This window comes from Nuphar pumila, chromosome 6, assembly GCF_984573655.1.
Source record: "Nuphar pumila chromosome 6, dmNupPumi1.hap1.1, whole genome shotgun sequence".
NCBI lineage: Eukaryota > Viridiplantae > Streptophyta > Magnoliopsida > Nymphaeales > Nymphaeaceae > Nuphar > Nuphar pumila.
In genome coordinates this window covers 106,038,216-106,062,896 of record NC_143254.1, presented here as the reverse complement: position 1 = coordinate 106,062,896, position 24,681 = coordinate 106,038,216, and the positions used below count along the sequence as shown (strand labels likewise).

The following is a 24,681-nucleotide window of genomic DNA, read 5'->3' as shown; positions in this document are numbered from 1 at the left end:
GTAAGAGTAAGACATAATATATGAAATGTCGATTTAGTAAGCAAGGAAGTAGTAATGAGAGTATAGTGAAACTTGGTGAGCAAGAAATACCGGTGGATGATTGTTTCAAATATTTGGGATCTATCATTCAAAAGTATGGAGAAATTGACGGAGATGTAAATCATAGGATAAAGGTTGGGTGGATGAAATGAAAAAGTGCAACTGGAGTGTTGTGCGATCGTAGAATGCCATTGCGGTTGAAGAGAAAGTTTTATAGGACGACTATTAGGCTTGCTTTACTATATGGTACGGAATGTTGGGCTGCCAAGAGACATCATATTCAAAAAATGAGTGTAGCTGAGATGCGTATGCTTAGATGGATATGTAGAAATACAATAAAAGATAAGATTCAGAACAATGAGATATGTAACAAGGTAGGCGTTGCACCCATTGAAAATAAGATGAGAGAAAATCGTTTATGGTGGTTTGGACATATTTGACGAAGGCCTAATGATGCTCCAGTTTGAAGGATGGAGAAATGAGAAAATATATTAGTTAAAAGAGGTCAGGAGATGATAGGAAAGAATATGAATGCTTTGAACCTCATCGAGGACATGGCATTGGATAGAAATGATTGGAGGAAAATGATTCATGTGGAAGACCCAAAATGATTTTCTTTGTTGGTTCATATCGCCCCGACCCCAATTGTTTTGGGATGAAGGTGTAATAGTTGCTGTTGTTGTTGTCTATTTGTTTGAAAACTTGCAGCTGGAGATGCAACTATGAATTCCACATAGTTTCCCAAACAATTTGAAAATGTATTTGCTAACTGCGGACCGGAATTTTGATGGGTGTGCCCAAACAGGTAAATGAGAAGTACCGAATCCACATTATTTGTGGATTTTCATACTTCCCCTCCCAACTGCCTCCGACTGCTGGATTCCAAACTGGGTCTTATGAGATCTCGTTTAAGGACTTGTTCCGTATCGGCCCGGGAATTTTGAAAGCCGAAGTCTAAAAATCTTCCGAAATCTCAGCTCCAAACGCATTCAACAATGCCCGAACCTCCACATTTTCAGGTAATCCATTCTTTCCCTCCCCCGTTTAGAACAAATCTGTTCTTTCTTCATTCTCCTCAAGAAGGAGAGCCCCTCCCCTTTTCTACGGTAGTTCTCTATCTTCTTCTTGTTCGTCTTTTCTGTCTTTAAATAGCGAGGGATTTGGCAGGGATGCGTTTCCCTCATGGTGGTCGGAGTCCCGGAGAACGGTTCGCATGTGGTTTCATGAGCGGAGATGATCGCGTTTCCGGGAGGATGCGTTAGGGTTTCGGGCTGCGAATGCGCGTTCGGGAAGAGTTATTGCTCCGGGATTAATCTTTCTTCTGTTTTGTTCGTCTCTGCTGGAAGGGGTTTCCTGGGGAAGGGGGTTCCTTTGAGTTTCAGATTGGGGACTTCGGCGGAGATTCAGGTCGGGTGCTTCTGCATCGACCCGAGACGGGGCCCGTGGTCGGCGTCAAAGATGATGAATGTGAATGGGGAGGGTGGCGAGGCGTGTTGTGGGGGTCAGGATCTGATGAATGGAATCGGGAGCTCGGGAATCGCTGGGTCGAATTCGGATGCGTATGAAGATGGTGATGGGTCCTTCATTACATTTCTTTTGGGTTTCCTGTCGATTTTGGGTTTTTTCAATATGATTTTGCATGGCATAAGATTGGATATAAGTCTTCTTATGCATTTTGTTGTTCTGTTGATTAATACTGTTGTTTTTCTTTGTGATGGATGGAAATGCGGGATACTGAATGCAAATTTTATGTGTTCTTTTGGGGGATAATTCTAGATCTTTTCTGGATGGCATTTTTCAGTTTTTTATTTTTTCTGAATGACGATTACTCCCTTTTTATTTCTACAAATATTGGCGCCTATAGGATTCTTTGTCCTACTGAAGAGAGTATTTCTTTCTTTCATTTTTTCTTAGCTAACCATTGAGCGGAATGGTAACTGCAGGTCCTCAACTCATGGTTCTCGCTACTTATCATTTGGGGAAGGAAACTCTGTAATTCTTTATGTTGTTTTGATGTATTTTTTGCATGTGAAACTTGTAAAGCGTATGAATAGGATCATAAGCACACGATGCAGCACACATTTTATCCATGTTCTTTTGATTCATCATTCTCTATGCTTCCTTCTTTACTTCTTCGCAAATTCATGGCTACTTGTGGCTAGCTAGCTGAAAATTTGAGACCAATAAATTAAGAACACATGTAAAACATATAAATATCTTTATTTGTACTGCAAGATAATTTATGCTGATCATTGATGGAAGAATCCAACATTTGGGTTAGTTGCATTCACCCATCCTCTTTTGGATTTTTTATAGATCCAGCACCCCTACTGCCCATTTTCTTCTCTTTACTTTGCCATCATCTCCCTCTAGGGCGTCTCTCCTCTTCCATCCCCTCTAATCTCTTTCTCCCAATCTTCCTTGAACGTTTTTTTCTCTCATGACTTTGTTGCTGAGATTACATCGTCTCTCTTAGAAGCTTCATGTGATTTATAAAATGTGAAAGCCATATATCCTTCCAAGTGTTGGCAGTGAAGGGTGGGTGTTGGATTTGCTCAAAGAAGTATTAGAGAATCCTAAAGCATTTTGATCATGGTCACTGTTGATTCTTCATCTAGTGTGATTCTCGAATTGTGAAATTGTGTCCATCGCATAAGCTGTGCCATTATATACTTGGATTGAACCAGACCTGATTGTCATCAAGAAATTGCCATGGTTTTGTGATAAGTTTAATGGCGTTAAGCTGTTGACTGTTCTATGAAGGAAAAAAAAGGACTTGATGGTGCTAAAAGAGCAAGAAATAATGTTAGTTTGTTCATCGGTTTCTATTCAATTGGTCATCTAAGAGGTGGAGGTCTAGAATGGCTATAACAATTCAATATAGCAAATGTCAAGAGTAAAAGCTGTGAGAAATGATGCAAGTTTTTTTTTTGCCTTTAAAGAAATCAAGTTTTCATTAGAGGACATCACTGCATCTTGAAAACATCACCATTCCAAACCAGAACCCATTTCTAATACATTGATTAATTGATCTAGAGAGTCATCATTGTTGTTGTGAGATCCAAAGACAATGGCATTGAGCATGAGCAGAATATATTTTTTTGCAGCAATGGTTGTTATCAAATATGTTGATCTTCATGTTTTTATGGTGAAGTGCATTGTTTTGTCATGTTGTTTTAATGCATCCCTTTGGATGTTGGAGATGCTAGCTATGGTGACAACAAAAAAAAGTTGTCAACTTCTGATACTTGTTCTTCTCTAGGTCACGATCATTGGCAACTATTAGCATGTGTTCAATGATTGGGACCCTTCCATCAGCTCTATTCGTCTTCATTTTTAATCCTATAGCCCTTTGTTTTGTGATCTATTGGTTCCTATGTGACGCAGGTACTTTTGCTAGGCCCCTATACTGGTGCAGTATCGGTACTGGTTTTGACTTAAATTGGCCCTTTTTATCCATCTTATCATCCAACCGATCTCTAGTCTATGCTCAACATCAAAAGTGTCTAATGTTAAGTTTATATTTGTTGCCATTATTTGTTAGTTAACTATATACAATTGGCATACTTTAGATTTTTAATTTGTAGTTAACAGTTATTACTTCATTTCTAAAACATTTTGTAAAATGTAGCATAATTGTGCATATTTTCTTGTTTTTGTACACATGCAGACATGTATATGGGAAAATACTAACTGCCCTCATGGGGTCAAAACCCCCTAGTTGGAACTCATGGGAGCAGGTCATGTTCACCAAATCTGACCCCATGGAATAGTTCAGCATGGTCAAAATAGTAGAAATCATCTATTGGTCACACATTTTCGACATAAAAATGTGATTTTTTGAGTTGTGAAAGTTGGGCACATTGTAGGCCATTGGTTTTTTCAAAGCCTAGAAAATCTAATTTACATGTCGAGAAAACATGATCCAAGGGCCAATTTCTACTAAACGGAACATGTCGATCACATATTGAAGGCCAGATGTGAAAAAATAAAAAAGTAAAACTATGTCACATGGATACAACTGCTAAATCGGGGACAAGGCCATTTTTATGTTATAAATTTTTCAATATGCCTAGTATATAAAGGAACGCGATATGGGGGCCAAAATGGAGTATCCATTGACATAGAAGTAAAGAAAAAGTTTCTCACTTGTTGATTTGGAACTGTGATATATATATATATATATATATATATATATATATATATGGATTAAAGTTTGCTATAATTGTGTGTATGCTTTATTTTTTTTTTGGTCAAACTTATTGAGCAAAGAGATCCCAAACCACTAGAGAAGAAGAAGAATAAAAAGGAAGAGAACACTCAAAAGTGTTGGGGTTTCATTACTTCAAAAGAATGAGAGTATACAACATAAAGGGGTCGACCCCCCTTTGCTACACAAGAAGATAAAAATATTTGACTAAGGCCCCTAATGCTATGTTATAAAAATGTCCCTCAATAATAAACATATATACATAACTATAAGGGTAGCACAAATACATTTAATATGACATTTTTTAACATCCCCTCAAACTTGGGATGATGAGAACACGATCATTCCAAGTTTGAAAAGAAATGGTTGGAATGCCTTCAAGGGTAAGCTCTTGGTAAAACAATCCTCTATTTGACTAGCTGTCCCAATGTATGACAATGATATAATCCCTTCCAAGTACGCCATGTGAGTAAAGTAATAATATATCTCAATGTACTTGGTTATCTCATGGAACTTTGGATTTTTAGCTATCTGAAGAGCACTTTGATTGTCAATACAAGTTAGTAGCACCTTCAACAATGACACTCATATCTTGTAATAACCACCTCAACCATGTAATTTTTGTTCTGACCTGGGCCATTGCACGATACTCTGCTTCTGCTGTGGACAGAGCAACTCAGCTGCTTTTTGCTCTTCCACGATATCAAAGAGTTCTCTAAGAATATACAAAACCTAGTGGTAGAATGACGGTCTTGAGTCACTCTCCCAAAGTCTGCATTACAATATGCTTTCAACTCCAATACAGAGGACACAAAAAAAAAACAGTGCATAGTGCATGGTACTTTTGATGTTTTTGATAATTCTCAACATAGTTGCCAAGTGAGAAGATCGGGAAGAACTCATGAACTGACTCACAACATGCACAACAAAAGCGATATCAAGCCTCAAGATGGTCAAGTAAGCTAAACTCCCTACCAACTGTTACATAGTAGGGTCATCAAGAAGCTCCCCATCTGAATGTCTTAGCTTGCAATTGGCTTTCATGGAAGTATCCACATGTTTCTTGTCTTCGGCTAGCCTTGCTTTGCTAATTAAATTAACTACCTACTTATGCTGAGTCAACAAATAGCCTCTCTGAGAGTATGCAACTTTGAGCCCCAAGAAATACTTTAGCTTACCCAAATCTTTCAACAAATAGTGCATGATCATCCACATACAACAAAGTATGCACTGCCCATGCTTGTAAGATGCAACAAATAGTGCATCATCATGAAAACTTTGCTTGAACTCCAACTTCATAACTGCAATACTAATTTTGTCAAACCAAGCCCTTGGAGCTTGTTTCAAACTATACAAAGCTCTCTTCAGCTTACACACTCTACCATCTTTATCTACCATTCATTGAGGCAACTTCATGTATACTTCCTCTTCCATGTCACCATTTAGAAAGGCATTCTTAATATCTAATGGCCACAAATCCCACCTCCTGACAGTTGCCACTGCTAATAAAGTTCTGATAGTAGTCATATGTGCAATTGGAGCAAGGTTCTTAGCAAAATCTATTTCATACTATTGACTATACCCCTTCGCTACAAATCGAGCCTTATATCTTTCAATCGATCTATCAACGTTGGTTTTGATCTTATAGGCTCATTTGCATCCAACTACATTCTTCCCTTTTGGCAACCAGACTAACTCCCCAAACTTTCATTCTCTCTAATGCCTCCAATTCTTCATACATAATCCTCTGCCACTTGGGCTCTAATACAACTTTAACATAAGATTTTGGTTTATGATAAGACTGAATCATGGCTAGAAAAGTTTGGTGAGTAGTAGAAAAAGAATCATAAGAAACAAAACGAGTTGGTGGAATGGAAGTTCAAAAACTTCTTCGCACCTGAGGAATGGAGTAACATTCAGGTGCTTGCTCGTCAAGATCAGGCTGGGGATCATTGGGACTTAGCTCTAGTGAAAATTTACCTTCCTGATCATGCTGCTCAAGGAATGACTGCGAATGAACACTTGATGGTCTCATGCTGTAAGTTGCCCACTCTTTATCCTTATATTTTTCTGAATCCTCCAGAAATTCTACATGCCTAAAGGTCCAAACTCTCTTTCTAACATGATCATAGCATTTATAACCTTTCTGCCATTTCAGATATCCAATGAAACAACACTTGACAATTTTGGGGGACAACTTATCTCTTTGATGAGGTGGAAGGAGAACAAAGCAAGTACTTCCAAAGACTCACAACAAGTTATAATCAGGTTCCTTACTAATCAACTTCTTATATGGAGAAACTCTTCCAATGACTTTAGATGGCATTCGGGTTATCAAATGTACAACTCCCACAACCTCTGCCCTGAACTCCTTAGGCATCCCACTATTAGACAACAAGGCTCTAGTGGTTTCAACTTTCAAGAATATGTCTATTTTTCTTTTCTGCCATGTCATTTTTTTCTGGAGTATAGGGACTTGACCTTTGATGTACCATACTCTTCTCTAATAAGAATTCACGCATATTCAAACTCACAAAAACAGACGACTCTAAAACTACAACAGCCACGTCATGTCTGACGACTTCCTCAGACTTTTGGTCCAACTAGTCAAGGAAATACAGGTGGCCTCGTCTATGCCCAATCTCAATCTTCCTCCCTGACGACCGATCCTGCACAAAGCAATGGTCAGAAGTAAAGACAACATCACAATTGTATCAAGTAATTTGGCGAACTGAAATAAAATCCATAGCAAATGATGGAACCAAAAAGACTTCAAACACATTAAAATTTTCACTAGGATTGAAATCAAGAGTGATTGAACCTACTTTAGAAATAGAGAGTGCCATCTCCAGTGCGAAAGGCACCACAACATGGCTTGCAGTTGGTTAGTATAGACTCATTAGCACTCATGTTGGATGACGCTCCTGAATCTATTAACCAACCTGAACCAATACTAGTAATACATGCAAAGGAACAACCAAAAATACCCGAAGGAGACGCAACAACTAAGGAAGTGGATAAAGAAAGAAGCTGTTGGATTTGATGTTGCAACTGATCTAGCCTAGAGTGAACAGATGGTTGCACATCTGAAGTAGAAGAAAACATAATTGAAGGCACATTCTCTTCTTCCTTCCCAGGTCTCTTCTCACTGCTTACTGCACTAGATACAGATGCACTGCCTCCCATTCTCCTATTCTTCTTTCTTAACGTTGGACAAGCCTTGTTCATGTGGTCCAACTCCTTGGAGTAATGACACCTAACTCCACTCATATCAAACTTAGCTGCTCCACCATAGACGTCTGCCTGCTTGGCAGCCACCATAACAATATCTTCAGCTGGGTAAGATTGAAGAGACCTTATTTTGGTCTCTTCTGCAATGAACTTAGAAAGAGCCTGAGCCTACTCGAGGCAGAAATGTCCTGTGAATAATGACATTCCTCACATTATCATATTCAGGGCGAAGCCCCATGAGGAGTTTAATCAACCTAATAGTTTCCTTTGATTCATTTTCTACCTCCATACACGCCTTGCAGTCGTTGCATTTTTCACACTTCTTACCACTTTCAATCAAGGCATGAGAATCCCACAATTGTTGCATTTCATTGCAAAAGTCCTAAACTGACTTGTTTCCTTGCCTTAAATTTCATAAGTTGATACTGTCTTGCCCAATTTTCTTCAATGTATACTTTCTTTAAATAGGCCCATGCATATTTGGATTCTTGAAACTTTGAAATATTCATAGCTATCTTATGCTCCACAAACCCAAGAATCCTCGATTTTATTTTTGCATTATTCACCTTCAACTCTTTCTATAATGTATCATGATTAGGATTTCCCTCCTTAGGCCTTACACTGGTACCATCAAGGTACCCTCCCAAACCCTTTTCATCAATGACTGCTGTCATAAAGTTGGACCAAAATCCATAATTTGTCCCATCTAACTTCACAAGGATAAGTTGATTCGGGTCTCCCTTCTCCATACTACCTCAACCCCAAACTACAGGACAGATTCACAAAGCTGCACACAAATACACTAACACAGCCAAATACAATGCAAAACAAGCTGAATAAATTTTCTCTACAGCAAGCACAAGTCATGACTGCACTGTAATGAGAATTATTTCACCAGAAACACTTATAAGACCAGACTATTAGCACCCAACGTAGTGTATGAATGTCCCCCACACCCACAAACAGCACACAATAGATATCTGAGTTCACACACTACAGTATCAGCCCCACATAAAGCACTTACAACAGTCGGTTACACAACAAATATCCCAAGACTAGTTTACTGCTAGCAATAGAGTTCCCAAGAACACCTTAAAACTCAGTTAAATCTGATTTTTAGGGCTCAAAACTACACCCAACTGAAAGCCAACACAAAAATGACCAGCAACCATCTCATATGCAAGCCTAAAAACTGCCGATAACCTCACAATAAACAAAACAAGCAAATCTGAACCAACTATGTACCCAAAAATCAGAAAATATAAAAAAATCACAGAAAATCCAATATTTCTCCAATCTCTGCGATTTTTTATTCCTAATGCTTCTAAAATCAACAGCTACCAAATCCTCACATCAAACTGGCCAAACTGAAAACATCACCTCAGTGTGCTGACATCAGCACTTGGGTTTCATATCAGACTGGGTGAGAATAAAGCCTCCGCTGCCTTCTTAATGCTCCCTCACTATCACCTCTCTAGTGCCAATATGGCTCTAATACCATATTGAGCAAAGAGATCCCAAACCACTAGAGAAGAGGAAGACGAAGAAGAAGGAAGAGAACACTCACAAGTGTTAGGGTTTCATTACTTCAAAAGAATAAGAGTATACAACATAAAGGGGACACAAATATTTGACTAAGGCCCCTTTGCTACACAAGAGGACACAAATATTGGACTAAGGCCCCCAATGCTATGTTACAAAAATGCCCCTCAATAATAAACATATATACACAGCTATGAGGATTGCACAAATACATGTAATATGACTTTCTTTAACAAAACTGATTCCATGGATGTGATCTACATACTCTTTTTAGCAGGTGAGATTTGTTGAATCACCGGAATCAGTCCTATGCATAGGTTTTTCTGGTGATGCGAAAATTGACAGATATAAAAGCACCAATTTTTCCCGACTAAGAAAAAAAGCATCTTTTTTCGTTGAAAAAACATGATCCAAGGGTCAATTCCCACTAATTGAACCATATGTTGAACACTCGTACCTTGTACCCATATGCCCATCTTTAAAAAAAAAAATTGTACTATAACACTGATGCCCATGTTGTACTGCATACCTGCCTCCATACCTGTGTGACATAGATATTTGGTTCTACTTCTCCCTTCAATTCTTCTTCTCAACCTTCCTAGTATATTTTTCCTCTACTTTTTTCCCTTCTTGTTTCACTCAATACTGTGCTCTACTTTTGCCATCGTTGGAGACTATCAATTGCATTGCCCTTTCTGTGGACATGTATATGATGGTTATAACGATTGACATATGTGTACTAGACTACTAGTTGGAGCGTCCTGAACTTAAACACCACGTTGTCTCTTGGTATCGAGATTTAGGCTGCAGTTAAATGATTAGGACCGGTTATGCTTTTCTTTCTTATCTTAGCTGATCAGAGATCAACAATATGAAAGTATCTAGTAAGACAGAGCCTGTATGCAGGGTTATATAGAGTTCAAGGAGTTCATGTAGCTAGTGTAAAAAATGGACTCATTGTGCAGAAGACTCAATTCAGAGCAACTTGTTACTACACTTGATAGGAAGGTTTGATGCCTAAAATACTGGGTGTTCAAAAAATGGCTGGTTTTGGTTCTTTTTTTTATCATGGATTTCCATTTTGATGCCATCTTCGTTTGGATGCAGAAAATTTCTAAATTTTTGTGTTTTTCCAATTATGGAGAGCTTCCTGCCCTAGAAAACATGGGGGAGAAAAAACAAATCTCATGGTTTCATACAGAAACTAGTGAAATGGCCATGGTGTATTTTGGTAATGCGGAGTAGGTCATTGAACAAACATGTTCTTCACTAAATGCTAAACCCTAAACTATATACACCCACAAATTTTTTTAACTTATTACATAAGAATGTTATATATGCCTGAACCCATGAAATTTTATATGGTCATTATGCAGATTATCAGTGCAAGTTGAAAAAGTGAGGGACAAGATAGAACACTGGATAAAAAATTGTCTGGAAAATGAAGAACTTTCTTTAAACTAATGTAAAGGCTGCATGGGTGCATGATTTAAATGTGATTGAAACTTTATCCAACTGGTGAATGGGCAAACTAATGAACCAAAGTAACCAACTCGAATATTCTGCTCATTCAAACTGAAAGATCAACATTGTTATTTTATGAGCTCTTGATAGTGAAATCATCAGCAAAATTCTTAAGTTTTTTTCGCTTATGCCATATTCCCAAGCTGCCAGAGAGGAGCAAGTGACTCCAAAGATGAGCCAGCATCGTGACCTGGCTAATCTATCGCCATTGTGAGTGAATTTCTTTGTTTCAGTCAGGATTCTACAAACTCTCCTGTAGTGAAATGCATGTATCACTGATATTAGAGAATTTGCCAACCTTTAGTTGGATCAGTCTACTCTTTGCCTCTTGGATTTTTGGGAAAGCCTGGATCTTAAAAACCTTAAGCTACTAGAGTATGATCAGCAATTTCAGGACTTATAAGTGGTTGCGGTCCATTACATCTAGTGTTTGATTTTGTTTCATTTGGTAAGGTAGATGCAGCAGTTACCATAGTTATTACCAGTATTTAGCTATTTAGTACTTTGTTCCCTGCATTTTTTTTTCTGCATTTGTCTCTCTTAATTTCTGAGCCATATTTGTTTTCTGCTTTAACAGGGAATTGTCGACCTTTGGTGTCTACAGTTGGAAAGTCAACAAATATTGTCTGGCAAGAATGTTCAGTTGGCAAAGCTGAAAGACAGAAATTACTTAACCAAAAAGGGTGTGTGATATGGATTACGGGACTCAGTGGCTCAGGTTGGTTGGCCTGGATTTTCATATAAGTGCAAGGAAACATTGAAATAGGCATCGGTACTCCATAATTAAGTTTGCACGAGGTCATCTGTCTATTAAATAATCTGCATTGTGAATCTTCATATCCTAGCATTTGATGCTTGTAGTGTTTGTAAATTTTTGTCCAAATTTTCAAGATGATACTCATTCTCCATCTAGATGACTTAAATTCTGAAGTGGAGGATCGTTTGTGATTGCTTACAAGTAGCGAATAGGACAGGGCTGATAATTTGCTTGACAGGTTTTCCTAGATAACTCAGTTAAGACTGACCTTTTGGTTTCTTATCAAAGATGATAGCTTTAATTTTATTAAGCTGGTAGATTAGTGTTCATGTGAGGCTGGTGATGAAATGGTTACCACAAGGGCTCAACCTATCTATTTTGGTGCTTGTAGATCTGATCAGGTTCACACCTGGTGGTTGTCAGACCTAGTCAGATCTGTTTACGTACAGACTCCATCCATTTCTTTCACCATATGTGTAGCGTGCGGGTTGTCCTTGTTAGAATATACATGGGTTTTGGATCTATATCCAGACCTGATATGCATTATGTAAAAATGTGTGAGAAAGGGACATTATTGTAATTGTAACAGCCATATATATATATATCAAAAGACATCACCTAGTTAGGGTGGGACGTTCAGATATTCTTCACTGCTTTCTCTTTGTATTTTTCTCTTCTTCTTGTCTGTGTTGTGCAGGGACAGTTCTCCAAAAAATCTCACATGGTATCAAAGCAGCCATAAGAGGTCACCCTCGTTGATTCGGGCTGCAGATCTTCCTTCCTTCCAGAACATCCCTCCTTCAGATCTCATCAATAGGTCTGGTTTCTTCCTTTTATCAGATCTGTTGTCAATAAGATCTATCGATATTTCAAATCAAAATTTTCGCTAGATCTGATATCAATCAAATCGATCTCCAAAAAAAAGAAGGGAGAAGTCAATTTGATATCTTCCTTCATATTCTTCCTTTGTCAAATCTCTACCAAAAAAAGGGAAAAAAGTATTTTCTGTTAGATCACGTTAGATCTGATTTTATCCTCTTGAAAACTTTTCTTTTCTCTCTCCCTAATCAAATTTGCTTCTCTGTTGTCTCAATTTTCTCATTTCTTGTTTCTTAAACCTTTTTCTTTTTCTTTATTGCATCTTATTATCGAGTTTTCTCTCTTTCATATCTCACGTCAGACCAGATCTGACATGATTCTGGTTTTCAATCAAATCTGGCGTGTACCTTAAAAAAAACAAGGCCGATAGTATCCAATATATACATTTAGACTTTATATTTTATATGTATATGTCATCGGTTCTTGGCCTTTTCTGTTCATCAATATTACCAGAGATTATTCTCTGATTCCTTTCTGTTTTACTGTCTCCAAAAAAAAAAAGAAGACCGAAAAAATCTTTCATGCAGAGCGTAGACTATCTCTTCTGTCAGTCAATTATGTATTCCATTTATCACTCAGTTATTTTCTTTTCTTTATTCTTCTGATGGCCGCAATCAATGCTTTCTTTCTCAGTCATCTAGTCACTGAGAAACTCGATTCTTCCAATTTTATTACCTGGAAGAAACAAATCATTCCTTTTCTCAGCAGCCATGATTTGATGGGGCACCTTGATGGGTCAATTTCGGTACCCTTATAGTTCGTTCCCAAAATAATCTCAGAGCAAGATAAAAGCGCAGGGAAAGCCTTCAAAGACATGATCAGAAATCCATATTTTATTTCGTAGCACAAGAATGCTATGTTAGCAGTAGCTTTCATCGCAACTACTCTTTCCCGTGAAGTTCTTCTTTACATTTCATCTGCAGTTCCAGCAAAAGAGTTATGGGATACTCTACATAAATGGTATGCAAAAATTTCTACTCTCAGGATTTATCAATTGAAGGCAAAATTCGCAGATCTAAAAAGGAGAGATTCACATATTGCTGAATATCTTAACAAGATCAAGGTTTTGGTGGATTAGCTTGCAGCTATAGGCTCTCTATTGTCAGATGAGACTATATGCTCAAAAATTGTTAGAGGCCTTGGGCAAAAATATAATATGTTTATCACGGTTTATACTAGTAGAGTTCCTCGCCCGCCTTTTGATCGACTGTGCATTATGTTGTTGGAACATGAAGCGATGCTTAACATATCATTTGGGTCCTAGAAGGATGGAGTGAGTCATGATGTAATGGTTGCAACACATACTTTTAACACCTCTCATAGAAGAGGACGCGGTCATTGACTCAATTCTGGTGGCTGTGGGACATGTATACTCTCTATACCCTCTTCTTCTTCTACTAATCAAGCGAATTTGGTATGTTAGATGTGTGAAAGGAAGGGTCATACGTGTTTCAACTATTATTGACGATATGTTCCTCTTTATCGGCCACCCACGGTACCAATTCCCGCTCGTTTTAGGGCTCTTGCAGCTGCTGTCCTAGCATTTGCACCATTTGGATCAGGTCCACATGCTCCAACGAAATTTTATTCAAGCTCCTTCTAGTACTTATCCTCCTTCAGTTACAAGTTCTTATGATTTAGATGCGTTACTATTGGTTTTGGTTAGTTGAACTTTCAAAATAACCATAATCTTGTTGGCAATCCATGAGCTGTCAACATGCATTTTCCACCTTCAGTTGGACCCTCTTCAGGCACTCCCTCACAAGGTTGGTTTATGGACTCAAGGGCTGCACGCCATGGAACTCGAGATCTAGGTAAACTCTCTCATGCAGTGCCTTATGATGGTAATGAGAGTGTGATTACAGGAGATGAAAAACACCACCACCTTACTCATATAGGTACCACTGTCGTTCCTACTAGTAAAGGGTCTTCTTCTTTGTCCAATACTTTTCTTGTGCCCAATATTCAAAAAAATCTTGTATCTATTTCTCAACTTTGTCGTTATACTAATTCCTATGTTTCCTTTTCTCCGCCTTTCGTTTATGTGAAAGACATTCATACAAATCATACACTCGCTGAGGGAAGAAGGTGCAAAAACTTATATGTCCTGGACAAAGCTCCACAGTTTTTCTATCGTTAGCTAGTCATTCGTTCTATGCATCGTCGTTGTCAAGTCCAAGAGTTCACCTACAAGTTAATGTTTGTCATCGTAGATTCGGTCATTGCAATTCTAGTTTTCTTGATATTTTATATAATAAAGGTTTGATTGATGTTCGAGGAAGAAATTCTTTTTCTTGTGTTAGTTGTTGTATTTGTAAAAGTAATGAATTTTCATTCTCAAGATCTAATAAAGGAGTTTCTTTTCTTTTTGAGTTGATTCATTCTGATGTTTGGGGACTTTCCTCGGTTGTGTCCTTATCCAAATCCAAGTATTATATGATTTTCGTAGATGATTTTACTCGTTTCACTTGGATATATTTTCTAAAATCCAAAGACCAAGTCCTAAATTCGTGGATTCAAATTGTGTGTTGAAACTCAATTTTCTCAAAAAATCTTAACCTTGCGGAGTGATGGTGGTGAGTTTATGTCCACTCAGTTCACACAATTTTTGCTTGATAACGGCATTCAACTTGAGTTGAGTTGTCCATGGATCTCCCAACAAAATAGTGTGGCTGAACGGAAACATCGTTATATTGTGAAAACCGCCTTGACTGTGATGTATGATGCTAACCTCAAGCCTTATAGTTGGAGGCCTTTCACACAACTATTTATTTGATAAATAGAATGCCTCTATCCAACCTTGGAGGTGAGTCATCCTATTCTTTGTTGTACGGATCATACCCTAATTATTCGTGGTCACATGCATATGGATGTCAGTGTCCATATTGATGGCTCGATGCAAAATAATTTATTTTTCATCCTATTCTTTGTTGTACGGATCATACCCTAATTATTTTTGGTTACATGCGTATGGATGTCGGTGCTTTGTCCATATTAATGGCTCGATGCAAAATAAATTATTTTCCAGAGCAACCATGTATCAATTTATTGGGTATGACGAGGAATACATAGGATATAGATGCTTTGATCATGCTGCCAATAAGGTTCTTATCTCCCATCATGTTGTTTCTAATGAAGATGTTTGTGGGGCTTCATCATTCAAAATCACCAGTAGTTCGCTGCATTCCTTATGGCCATCATCCACGCAAGAAACTCAACATGATTTTACTGACAAAGTTGCTGCTGATAATACTCATTCAACACATGAACAACAACCTCGTTTTCAATTTTTTAAATAGGTTTACAACAGAAAAGGTGGACAACAACCTTAAAAATATAGCAAATCAATTGCCGAACCTGTTTAACCCACTACTTCCACTGCTAATCAGACTGTAGATCCTCCCTCATTGGTTGACAACAACACTTTTAATCAACCTACTCGCAGTTTTTCATTTCAGCCATCAAATAATGCAGCAGGCGTTAGTTTTTTTTAGCAACAACCTCACCCTACTTGCATGTCCAGCAGGATTCGACATTCTCTTGATAAATGGGTCAGTTATGAGTCCTTCTCTCTTGACTTTCAGGTATATGCTACATCACTTAATGATTTTCAAGAGCCTCGATCCTTTGTTGAAGTTAGTCGTCATTCACGATGGACGAATACTGTGAATGAAGAAATGACATCCCTTCATCAGTGCATTACATGGGAAATAGTTCCTCGACCAACAAATAAAAACTTGGTAGGCTATCGTTGGGTGTACAGAATTAAACAAAAATATGATGGTAGCATCGAGCGCTTTAAAGGCAGGTTAGTAGCTAAAGGATGTATACTCAGAAACATGGACTCGATTTTGATAAAACTTCTAGTTCAGTTGTTCGCATGGGAACAATTCATATTGTTCTGTCTCTCACCGTATCTAATGGATGGAATTTTTTTCAGTTAGATGTTAAAAATGCATTCCTTCATTGTGATTTGTGTGAAGTATATATGGAGCATCCACCTGGCTATTCTAAGGGAGATACTCAAAACACTATTCTCACACTGAAAAAGGCTATATATGGCTTAAAACAGGCTTCATAAGCATGGTTTGATAAATTCAGCAATGTTGTTCATTCTGTTGGTTTTAAGCGCAATCATTGTGATTACTCCTTGTTTGTGCATCATGACAAATCTGAGATCACAATCTTCTTGGTTTATGTGGATGATATAGTCATCACAGTCAGCAATCATGCAAAGATTAGTCAGCTGAAATCTATTCTTCATAGTAGATTTAACATGAAAGATCTAGGTCCTCTTCGGTTTTTCTTGGGTATGCAAGTGGATAAACAATCAGACCATCTTATTCTTTCGCAGCAAAAGTATGCTAGAGACATACTACATCGCAATGGAATGCTGTCATGAAAACCTGTAGTCACTCCCATGGCTATTCCAACTCAGTTGAGTCATAGTCTTTCGGATGATGCTGATTTTCCCGAACTTGAAAAATATCGAAGCATTGTTGGTGTCTTGCAATACCTTACCTTCACGCGTCTAGATTTGGCTTTTTCAGTGAATCAAGTTTCTCAATTTATGCATAAACCTCAGATGCGTCATATGGAAGCGATAAAGAGGATTCTTAGATATTAAGGAAACTCTTTCAGATGGCCTCATATATCATCTCCGACCTTCTTCGGTGAGTCTTTATATCTTCATTAATGTTATAGCCTATTCTGATGCAGATTGGGTCCATGATCCTCTCACAAGGCGTTCAATGACTGATTATGGTGTTTATTTGAGAACACACCTGGTCTCTTGGGCTAGTTGAAAACAGAGAACTGTTGTTCGCTCAAGTGCAGAGGCAGAATATCGGGCTATGACAGCTGTTACTGCAGAAGTTACATGGGTTAAACAAGTATTGTTCAACTTGGATTAACAATATATCCAACTCTTTGTTCTATTATGACAATAGAAATGTAGTAGCTATCTCTATTAATCCAGTTCAACATGGTAAGATGAAACATGTACAGATTGATCAACATTTTGTTCGGGAAAAGGTCGAAACTAAAGAAATTCAGCTAGTATTTATTCGAGGAACAAACCAGGTGATTGATCTTTTCACCAAGGCTCTTACGGTTCGTTGTCACTAGAATCTAAAATCCAAACTGTCCATAGTTGTTGACCACACTCAGTTTGAGGGGCGTGTTAGAATACACACATGTTTTGGATCCATATCCAAACCCGATATGCATTATGTAAAAACGTGTAAGAAAGGGGCATTATTGTAATTGTAACAGCCACACACACACACGTATATATATATATATCAAAAGATGTCACCCATTTAGGGTGAGACATCCTGTTATTCTTCACTGCTTTCTCTTTGCGTTTTTCTCTTCTTCACAGGGACAGTTCTCCAAGAAATCTCACAGTCCTGTCCTTATTTTATACTTGGAAAATAGGTTCTTGTTATTGTTATGTCTTGTAAACTGTGGGAAATGCATATACAAATTACAGCAAAAGATCTTTCCACAAGATTATTATAGAACTTGGATCATCAACTTGCTTTTGGATGCTGATGATTTATTTATCTCAATTTTCTTTTAACTTTAAAAGAGATTGGTAACTTATCTTTTGACACATGCTAGCTCCACTCGCCAGGAGCTGTTGAATGTCACTTGTGGATCATTTGCACCTGTACCATCCAAGTTTTGATGGTTGTATTTTATTCTTTTAATACTTTACTCCTTGGCCTCTTTATTACCATTCCAAGCATTTTGAATTTTCTTTTTTAATGCTCTGTCATAAAATTTCAGGTAAGAGCACCCTGGCGTGTTCTTTAAGCCGAGAACTGCATGGTAGAGGAAAACTTACTTATATTCTTGATGGTGACAATGTTCGACATGGCCTAAATAAGGATCTTAGCTTTAATGCTGAAGACCGTGCTGAAAACATACGTAGAGTTGGTAACTTTTCTAGAAGATTCTTCTTATATTTAATATGATGGTTTTGACATTTGAAATGTCTGCACTCGGCAACACGTTAGTGTGGTTTCTTGTATGAGTTCAAGTGCAAACCACACTTGATTTTGTACTTGCACCATATTTACCTTCTCTTTTACTTTTATGGTTTCTAGATTCCTATTTATCTTATTTCAGGGGAAGTGGCTAAGCTCTTCGCTGATGCTGGTATTATCTGTATTGCAAGTTTGATATCCCCATATAGAAAAGACCGAGATGCATGTCGTGCACTACTACCAGATGCAAATTTGATTGAGGTTGACTCTTGACCTTAATTTTACATTGAAATCTAAAACTGGTATTTGATCTTTAGTTCTTTGCAGGTGTACATGAATGTACCGTTGGAAGTATGTGAGGCAAGAGATTCAAAAGGCCTTTACAAGCTTGCCCGTGCTGGAAAAATTAAAGGTATGCCATGGAATATGCATGATGCGCTGACAAAACTCCATGGACATTCACATCAAAATGTAGGACAGTGTTGATAGTAACTTGTAAGAACCACAGAAGGTATAATTCAACTGCTCGCTTAAACAAAGAATTATTATCATTAGAACCTGTAACCATTAAGCAGCCCCACCTAATGCTGCTATTAGAATGTAGCCAGCTTTTTTGTGTATTCTAGTAGCTTAATGCTGCTATTGTATCTAGTCTGTTTTCTTTCAAAAAACTAATATTTTTCTTTCAAAAATAATATAGTTAGTTTTCTTTTTTCCTTCTGATGGTGTAATGATTTCAGAAAATGATCAGAGAGGTATCCATCTATGTCAGTCAACTGAAAAAAGTGAAACTGAAAAGTTCTTTCCAACTTGTAGTAAAACTGTTGTCAAATTTTCACTATATTGCTAATGTCCAATTCATTGTCATCTTTGGATTAGCTCAAAGTTTTGCCTTCCAGAGGGTTTTGGAGGATTTTTCAGGCCTTGAACTATGATTTTCTTTTTTGGAAGATCTAATATTTGTTAAGATATGTATGTTAATGTACATGTGTGTGTGTATATATATATATATATGTATATTTTTATTATTAGGTTGTATTTAGGTTTTTTTAAAAATGTTTGTATTTTTAATTTTGTCCAAGGCTATTCTGGTCATTTTGACCAGCTAGCCATTGGGGCCTCCTAACGGCTAGATATTCTATATGGTCTCTCTCTCTCTCTCTACTTTGTATATATATGGGACTTATGGTCCCCATTTGTACTATGCATTTTATGAATTAATAAAATTATTATTTTTTAATTGAGTGTGCTCTTGTGAGTGCCTCTTTGTGGGTTTGTGTTTGTGCTCTTGCCCTTCGTAGGCATTGTATTCATTACAATATTGTTCACTGAGACTCTTAATTGGTTGCTAAAGATATGCTTTGTATTCTTTATTCAGGCTTTACTGGTATAGATGATCCATATGAGCCTCCCTTGAATTGTGAGGTATGTTTTACATAGAAATAAACTTTACCTTGAGTGCATACAAGTGCAGGCATAGCAGTTGATATTAATTTAGTATCTGGTGGTTTGCTCCCTTGGAGAAATACTTTGCGTGCTTCCTATGTTGCATTGTATTCCTTTGTTGCTTGAAGCTGCCTTTTGAACATTGAGGAAACTTTATCACTTTCACTAATTGCAAAGTGGGCACAGCATGTTTTCTGGGCACTTGATGATTTCAGTTGCTTAGCTATAGTGCAGTAATTAGAATGAGATGCAACTTCAGTGATTTCTGGCTACAAATTGGCTTCTCCAAAACTTGATTGTGTCAAAACACTTCCCAATAAATCTGTGGTCCAGTGCTGTTGCTTGATATCTTGTGGTCTCAAATCATTTGAGCAGCCTTACTGTATTCTTTAGCCTATGGATCTGCCTTTTCTTCTCAGGCCTCCAATTTTTGCTCAGTCTTAATCTTTGATTGTTCGTGCAAGAATAGACACTTTTGCTTTCTTTTGTTGTCATGGTTATCTTCGTTGTTTTGTGGATGCTTTTCTGACTATTATCATTATCACTATACAGAAATATGCGCTTTGCATTTATTTTTTATTTGCTTGCAATCAGGATGAATGCCCTGCAGGTTTACAGTTTTACACTAGGGGTATGTTTGAAAACCCTGCACACACAGGGTTCAATATCAGAGCAGTCATGGGCCCCCATGCCAGGTCTGACATTCCCTCAAACGGGGATCTCATATCTCAATCTGAGATCCTCATGTACCACAGCAAATCCCAGTTTTCTCACCCAACCTGCGGGTCAGGTCAGAGATACAGGATAGGATCTAAGATCGTGGGTGTGAAGGAAGACCTTGTTCTTCAAACATACCCTAAAGAAAATAGTGGGGCAAATTATATAATGTTGTGCACTTAGTTTCCAGTTAACTATATCTTTAGTATTTGCCATTCAAAGGTGAAATCTGCATGATATATTCTGGTGCATCCTGTCATATGCTTGTGCATTCATGTAAAATGAATGCATCAGCCAGCAATACATGCTTTATTGATTCAAAATCTCAATTATATATCCTTTTTAAATTGTATTCCCAGATTGAGATAAAGCAAACAGATGGGGTCTGTCCTTCTAGTACCATGGCCGAACAAGTGATAGCTTACCTGGACGAAAAGGGATTCCTATATGCAACTGACGACTCAGCTTGTGCCATCTGCAGTGATGACCATTGAAGTAGAATAAGCAAGGGGTCAACTGTGTCCTTGCCTGCATGTTTTGAGGTCTTCTGCAGTTTTGGTTCTTCCATTCATTTATATTTTACTTAGTTTCAAAGTTCTTTGATATATTATATATGGTCTTATCTATTGATATTTGTCTATATTCAAATGCTATTCAAATAATGGGTTGTTACTAATTCCGGTTCCAAGTGCTAATGCGAGGGAGTGGTCGTCTCATGTTTCTCAATTTCACAAGCTACCTTCTCAGCATCATTCTTTCAACCCGAATTCTCAATTCTCATCCCAGGTGCCAGCTCCCAAACAGAGCTGAAGGAAAACTAATTCGCTGTTTGTTGGTGCTCGAGGAAGAGTCTCCCCACCAACTTTCAAACAAACCTTTTCTGTTTTGACAGTTTTTTAGTACAATCAAATGGTCTCCAACAAGACTTGTGAAGCAAAAAAAAAAATGTTGCAAAAGTTTAAATACATGCAAGTTTGTTTTTGATTAAAGGAGCAAAGGTTAAAGTGCATTAAAAAAAATAAAAACTTCGGTGCATTTTTTATTAATGCCAAAACTTTAGTTGCTTTTTGAAAATTTTCCTTTATTTGTTATATTAAGCGGCTGATAGTTGCTAAGATGTCACAATATTTAATTCAATATGCTGAAAAATTGCTGAAAAATCAATAGCTCACAAATTCAAAATAAGGGTGCCCTATAAAACATCCTAACACGTCATGTTGGGTTCATGATCTTCAACATATGAAAACAGTGAATAGGAAATGAAAAGCATGATTTGGAGGTAAATTTTTACCTTTGGGGATGGAAACCAAAAAACAAATGAGAGGGTACTGCATTGGGCAGAAGACGATCCAAAAGTGAAGGCTGACCCTTCACTTTCAAGTTCCAGGTTAGATAGGAGAAAGGGAGCCTTATGACTTCCAATGATATGTGGTAGGCTGGGCATAAAAGCAAGTCGCTAGAAGCTTTCAGTAGTTTTTTGTTGGATTTATAACTAGAAGAAACCACACCTGGCACAAAGATCTGATCGTGCTGGCTCAACCTGCTATACCTACGGTCGTTGTGCTGACAACATAAAACTCTGAGGCTGGACTCCTGCCCCGAAGGCCTATGCTATGTGTTGGCTTGCTTCTAAGCCAGCCAACGAGCTCTTCCTTCTGGCGAGCAGAGGAGGACCAGCAAGCATTGCTTTGCTATGCAAGCTAATTGTGAAAACAAAAAATTGCAAGGCCAAACTCTAGTAGTTGTTCAACACCACAACCAATACACACATTTATAACTCATTTTCATTAAGAGCCCACATTAGGACCTGGCGAAAACTGATAGTTGCAGGTGTTTTTTTTATCATAGTTTTCTTTTTTTTTGACGGAGAAAGCTGGGGTTAGGCAGACAGTTATACAACTATACCATTGGGATTCGAACTTGCAATGTCTCAACACAAGGTGACGTCCTCTAACTGCTCCTACCAGCAGACAAGCGGAGCCCCCACAGTAGAAAATATGCACTAAATTAGGTATTTTTAATGCTTAGAAATTATGACCGCAGTACCATAAGTTTGGAAGTTCTGTACCACATAAGCATACCCTCATTTCGGACTCTTCCAACACATGGAAATGGAATTAGAGCCTGTCAAATATGGACTACAAATTAGTTTTGACTTTTGAGGATCATATTTGTGTGAATTAACTGTTATGCAAACAGTAAACAAATACGAAAAAACCACAAGACAAAAAAAAAGAAAAAAAAACATGAGATTTACATGGTTCGACACTCAAACCTACATCCACGGCCAAAGGAGCAAAAAATCTACTAGCTAATATGTGTAAGATACAATGGTGTAACACTCGAAGCCCTAATCCCAATACACTTGAAAACTCTCTTACCCAACTCTAAAGGAGGCTACAATACATATGATAAAGGATACAAAACCTCAACTGGTACAAAAGGAAAAATCTCAAAAATAGACCGATCCATACAGCGGGGGCTCCGTCCCTGCACCTCTTCTGTGGTGGGCTCTACGTTTGTAGGCCCAAGTTGTCTTCTCTCCATTGTTATAAAAAGGAAGCTTGGAACTAAACACACCAAATCTAGTGTTGGGCCAGATAACCCCACAGGCTAAAAGGGTATATATATATATATGAAATGAAAACCTACAAAATGGACATAGTGTTAAATGAAACAAGCTAATGAATTTTTGTTTTGTTTTTTTTCAAATTTCTGATCCCATAGATGTGTTCAGCATGATTGATTTACTAGAAATCAACACTTGGATCATGCATTTAGGACAAAAAAATGATATTTAGAGCCTAAAAATTTTATGAAAATTCTAGATTATTGATTTTTGAAACCTTATAAAAATCTATTCATGCATTAGAATCAAACACTCCAAGAACTGATTCCTATAAAAACAAGCATATAGATCACATCTGTAAGGTCAAAATTCTGAAAAATATAAAAAAATCTAATATCATGTTTCACGTAGCACCATGCTCAGTTTTTAGGTTTTTATTTCACTATATATATGTGAGATGGGTGTATTACCGAAAACCCAGTTTGTTCGACCATCGGTCAAACAAATGGGCGCCATTGATCGTGCATGTGATCAACAACGATGTTTTTTCACACAAAATAAGTCATTAGTTGCGGTCATGACCGCCGCTAAATGCTAATTTTTTGGATGCTCAGCGCCCAACCGCGAGTTAGATGTTTGTTCTGACACCTTGGGAATCCGATGATACTCTGTTTTATATGTATATACATATTATGGTTTTGTAGCGTGACACCTTTGTGGTACACATTCTTCTTTGTATGAATTTTAGCTGCCAAATGACAGATCTAACTGTGCAGATGTGTTTAGCATAGTCTATTTACTATGTCACAAGGTTTTATCATGTTTAATAATCCCAAAGATTTAGTTTTTAAATGGTAAAAATTTAATGGTTCATAGTTTATGAAAATAAGTGTATTTTAGAAATGATATAAAAATACTAAATAAAATACTTTAACACATAAAAATACTAAATAAAATATGCTTAACATCATCCAAACATTCGATTTTGACCATGAAGCCTATATGAGTAAAGCTTATGTGTCTCATGATATGTGCTTATGGGGTTTTCAATTATTTTTTTTTAATTCTGAGTGTACATACGTGATCTATGTGCTTGATTTTATAGGGATAAACTCTTGAAGTGTTCGATCCAGACACATGGGTGGGCTTTTATAAGGTTCAAAAAATAAAGTCAGAAATCTTTGTAAAATTTTTAGGCTCCAAATATCATTTTTTCATCAAAAACACATGATCCAGGAGTGGATTCCTCATAAATTCACATGCCCGACACATTTATGGAGTCAAAACTGCAAAAAAAAATTACCAAAAGAGCAGAAAAACTCATTAAGCATTAAGCACCCCCGCTCTACTCTCTCTCTCTCTCTCTCTCTCTCTCTCTATATATATATATATATATATATATATATATATAATTAATTCATCATGGATCCCATTTATTTTCATAAAATGACTCCTATCATCGAAATTTGGCTCAATTTTTTTGCAAAAACCTAATCTATTTTTTTTAAAAGCAAGCTGGGGTTAGGCAGATCCTTACAAGTTATACAACAATACCATTGAGATTTGAACTTGCAACGTCTCCGCACAAGGTGACTGGCACTAGCTACTCCTACTGGACAAGCATAGCCCCCGTTGGTAAAAACCTACCAATTTGCCAAAATAGGTCCTGAAGTTTTGGCAAGGAATAGAGAGGATTTTTGTGGACCTCCACACATCATGAAGTTTTCGTACGGGCTGCACAACAACTTTTTAAACACTCCCGAACTTGGGCGAC

At 37.4% G+C, this 24,681-nt stretch overlaps 1 protein-coding gene across 2 annotated transcripts; it reads left to right on the top strand.

The window, feature by feature from the left end:
- Window positions 1-957: 957 nt before the first annotated feature.
- Window positions 958-21,003, top strand: LOC149835556 (adenylyl-sulfate kinase 3-like). Of its 2 annotated transcripts, none has more exons than XR_016432630.1 (8): window positions 958-1,058; window positions 1,207-1,609; window positions 11,124-11,264; window positions 17,976-18,125; window positions 18,318-18,436; window positions 18,503-18,686; window positions 19,554-19,600; window positions 20,698-20,777. XR_016432630.1 is itself a non-coding variant. In XM_090010576.1 (8 exons), exons 2-8 carry the CDS (start codon window positions 1,273-1,275, stop codon window positions 20,830-20,832), a joined length of 1,014 nt encoding a protein of 337 aa, XP_089866702.1. In that variant the 5' UTR covers window positions 958-1,058; window positions 1,207-1,272; the 3' UTR covers window positions 20,833-21,003. The 2 variants fall into 2 exon arrangements, 1 of the variants encoding a protein (XP_089866702.1); XM_090010576.1 differs by having other exon boundaries at window positions 18,503-18,587; window positions 20,698-21,003.
- Window positions 21,004-24,681: the final 3,678 nt, after the last annotated feature.